At 32.5% G+C, this 4,007-nt stretch overlaps 2 protein-coding genes across 2 annotated transcripts; both read right to left on the bottom strand.

The window, feature by feature from the left end:
• Positions 1 to 301: 301 nt before the first annotated feature.
• Tsp_12790 (conserved hypothetical protein) lies at positions 302 to 1,453 on the bottom strand. The gene is made up of 4 exons (XM_003368819.1): positions 1,402 to 1,453; positions 743 to 858; positions 461 to 541; positions 302 to 406 (listed from the first exon to the last, which is right to left on the bottom strand). The coding sequence occupies exons 1-4, from the start codon at positions 1,451 to 1,453 to the stop codon at positions 302 to 304; spliced, it is 354 nt and encodes a 117-aa protein (XP_003368867.1).
• A 658-nt stretch (positions 1,454 to 2,111) lies between these two features.
• Positions 2,112 to 3,514, bottom strand: Tsp_12789 (conserved hypothetical protein). Its single transcript, XM_003368818.1, has 3 exons — positions 3,339 to 3,514; positions 2,224 to 2,266; positions 2,112 to 2,165 (listed from the first exon to the last, which is right to left on the bottom strand). Exons 1-3 carry the CDS (start codon positions 3,512 to 3,514, stop codon positions 2,112 to 2,114), a joined length of 273 nt encoding a protein of 90 aa, XP_003368866.1.
• Positions 3,515 to 4,007: the final 493 nt, after the last annotated feature.

Raw genomic sequence — 4,007 nt, 5'->3', positions numbered from 1 at the left:
GCTCTTCTATTCCAACTCATGGCTTAGGGTATTGACAGGGTATTTCTATAACATTACGTGAGGGTATTTCTAAATGTTACATTTCTCGGTGTTCTAGATCTTACCTGAGTTCTTACCTTGTGTCCATGTCTTCCTTTTCCTTCTTTTCGTCTACCAATTCCTCACCCTCTCATAATCTTTTCCTTAGCTGGTGAGCAAATGTCTCTTTCTTCCTCCTATTTCTAGTTTTTTCGATGTGATTGTGATCTGAAATGTGACGTTCAAATACTTCGAATACAGTTACCGTTACCAAGTTACCGCGTTACAGGCACAAAATCTTGAAAGGGACGGTCTTGTTTAATGATGTTATTCCACTGAAATCAGTTTCTTCAGGGACCTCCACGATGCCATCTTGTTTAGACACCGCCTGAAAAACAGAAATATAAGATTGAATACCTTAAATAATTAGGTTAAATATTACTTTTGGTGACAAGGATTCGCACTTTGTGCATTCCCATTGTTTCTCCTTGCAGTGCATAGCCGATACTGTCGATGAACATGCCTGTAAAATGAGCAGAATTAAATTTCGTTACTTGCTACCTCGTTACTTACCTACATATGAAGGAAAACATGATCGTCATGCATAAAATGCCATTATACTTAAATATAGAATAGAAATTATGTACTTTCTGCTTGTTTTTGTAGTTTCAATCTGGATGGCTGTCATTTGGGATATATTTTTTCAGGTTGAGTATTTTCTTACCAACAAGCACCAAATGCATTTTCTATGTTCGAACAGGGAGCACTTCCACCGGTTGGCGCACCAAATGCAAGGGGTGTCAGGTACAAGGAAACACGATCCACAGTTTCTTCGCTTTTCTAGAAATTCAAACATTTGAGGTAAATGAATTTTCTCTATTTTTAATTGTCACTGATATCAGATTATATTGTCTTATTATGGGTGTGAAATAGCCATATTATAAAAGTTAATTGAAGACGAATGACAGTGCATCTGATTGTAACTTATATTTACACGTACAGTTTGTATGTGCATTAGCTTACTTGCTAAATCATCTGCGTATGAAAGCAGTTCAGCGATTGGATGAACAACGATGCGCCATTCGAGGTTTTATAAAATAAAACTACATTATGAAATCAGTTAAAAATTTAATATGCATACCCTAATTAACTTTCAGCAGTGTAGATGTGGATTATTTCACATTTTGCATCTGTTATTCCAAATTTTCAAATATCAGAATATTAGTGAGCATATTTGTTGTTTTCCATACATGTTGTCTTTGTTCCTCTGTTCAGAATTGTCAGACATATCGAATACTTCGACACCTTATAAGCAAAGGTGAAGATGATGAATTAAAACTATAAAGTGTTGAGTAAAAACGAATTAATGTAAAATATACATACCGTTATTTTTATCGCCTGAATCGCCGGTAGAATTTCCTTGAATATTATGCATTATTTCAAATTTGCAAACTTCAGAAAGAGAGGAAATTGATTTTATACTTACGTGTTGTCTTTATTCTTTCCAATATCGCATCCCTTCTATCGTTTTCAACACCGGAAAAATACTTGTAGATTAAGGATTAAAGAAGCAGAATACGTTTATAGTATTTGAAAAAGAAACTACTTGATGCATTCAGTTAATGGAAAATATACATACCATTTTGCATTTTCGGTGGGGAATACTTTCATTTCTTACCTGGAAGGTTATATATTAATGTAAATTTTAATACGAGTGAAACAAAGCTTACATGTTGTCTTTATTCATCTGTCAAAATTAGACGATCTGGAATACTGGAAAAACATTCGTATTTAGGAATTTAAAATATTGCGCGAATATTAAAATCATCAGATGCACTGTCATTCGTCTTCAATTACATTTTATGATTTGGCTATTTCACATTTATCTGGAATGATTTACATACAGGATATAATACAGAGAATTGATAATAAAAATGACATTGTATTGCTTGCATGTTTTCTATGTGCATTTGAATTTGCGTATGTGGATATGGTGATTGTCTATCTTTTGAGGTTTTCTAAGAACGATGTTCCAGTAATGCATGTATTGGTCCATGATCATATAAAATATCAAATCCAACATTCACTGGGAATTATACTTCTTCATACCGCTCACACGTGTATGCAGTATTCAAGTCATGTGAATTCTGGAACTAAAATATAATAATGTAGTCAATTGCTTCAGTGGAGAACTGGAATACGTACTTGTTTGTCCGCAGCATCTATAAAAAACAAAAGTAATATATGGCTAAGAACATTTTCATGTTAGTATAATTAGAGGGAAAAAACCAATTAGTTGGTATTCAGTATATTTGATAAGTCATGCAATGCTAGTCATGCAATATCAAAAGGCATTGCTGAATAACTTACCACTTCATCATACGTAATTATTCAAGAGTGAAATGATATTTTAGGACGTTCTGTTACGGCGACTCACATAATAACTGACCAAGAAAACTCGTCATACACTAAATAAGAATAAATTATATGACCGTGGGCTGAAATTTTAAAAGGTTGTGATTGTATGCAAATTTGTCCTTTGTAGAACAACCTTAATTTCAATTAGTAATAAGCCTATGGCATAAACCTATTTCAAAAACTTTATTAGTTGTACTTCTATGACGAAGGGTAGTTAGGGTAATGAATTTACGTTATTTTAGCTTCACATCCTCACTTTTGCTTTCTAAAGTTTTTAATGCAATTTGCATTTTGCATATAATTATGAGTGTAAGCAAATTACCCTTCATCATACCAATAAAACTAATAAATTCTTTCAGAAGCTGTGAAACAAAAGATGAAATTCAAGAAACTGAATACAACGCGTAATACATTATATTAACATATAGAATTTTGACTGATAAGAAGTATTATAAGTGGAAAGAACGTAAACGAAAGTTTCCCGCTTTTCTTATTTTATTGCCATTACAATAGCGCATGAAGTAGGGTGTTCAGTGATTACCGAAAAGTATTTGATGTTGGATAAATATCCATAACATATTACTTAGTTACTTTTGGAACAAAATTCTGCATCCATTCAATGATTCATTATATCACATTCATTGCATAATAACTCATTGCAAACAACGTGAATAGCAAAGTGAAGTTCTAAAACGTTGCATACAAACGAAGTGAGCTCACAACTTTCTATTCATTACACATTGAATAGTGAAAAGAACATTTTATATGAATAGTTCTTTCTATACCAACTAGCATGTGTGCTGCCATTGCAGTTACATCAAGAAAAATGAAATGCATTTTGTAAGAAATTGTTTGATACTAGGTACAAACAATATGATCACAGTTCTAAAACGATAACTTACTTTTTAATTATAGAGAATCCTGAAGCGCTGACGGGGACAGGCTTCCTAAAGATTTTCATCACACTGACATACTGATTAACGATGAAATCAACTTGCCATTTATAGTTGATGCTGAATACGAGACTTGAGCACCTTTCTGGGCTAATAATCTTTATCAAAATGAACGATACGGCCATTACGATGACATTCTGAAATGTGGATCAATTTCTAGCTCAAGGTAATAGAATAATGTGACATTGCCTTTGGTAGACTGTACTAACGTTTACCCCGGAGGAGATTAATCACACACACAAATGGAAATACAATACTAAACGATGAAAATTGTTGTTCTTATCATATCGAGGTATCGAAATTTACTAATGCTACAACCGGATGAATAGCAACATGAAATGTTAGTTTATGAGATTGTATTCCATTTCTAAACAATATCATTTATTATTTACATTTGAATTCTGAAACAATCGTGATCAAAATAATCAAAACAAGATTATAATCAAGCAAAACTGGAAGGATAAAATATTGAAACACTCCATGACATTTAAAATAAAAACTTACTACAATAAACATAATGTTTCATATGGTGAATTTGTTCTTTTAAAGAAAACGGTCAGTGCAGTTAAAGAAAGACTGATGAAACTCATTTCTACTTATTAAGATACAGTCATAGCT

The sequence above is a fragment of the Trichinella spiralis genome (assembly GCF_000181795.1).
Source record: "Trichinella spiralis strain ISS 195 chromosome Unknown Scfld1825, whole genome shotgun sequence".
NCBI lineage: Eukaryota > Metazoa > Nematoda > Enoplea > Trichinellida > Trichinellidae > Trichinella > Trichinella spiralis.
Note: the sequence above shows the minus strand (reverse complement) of the source record. Positions and strands in the feature narration are given on the sequence as shown.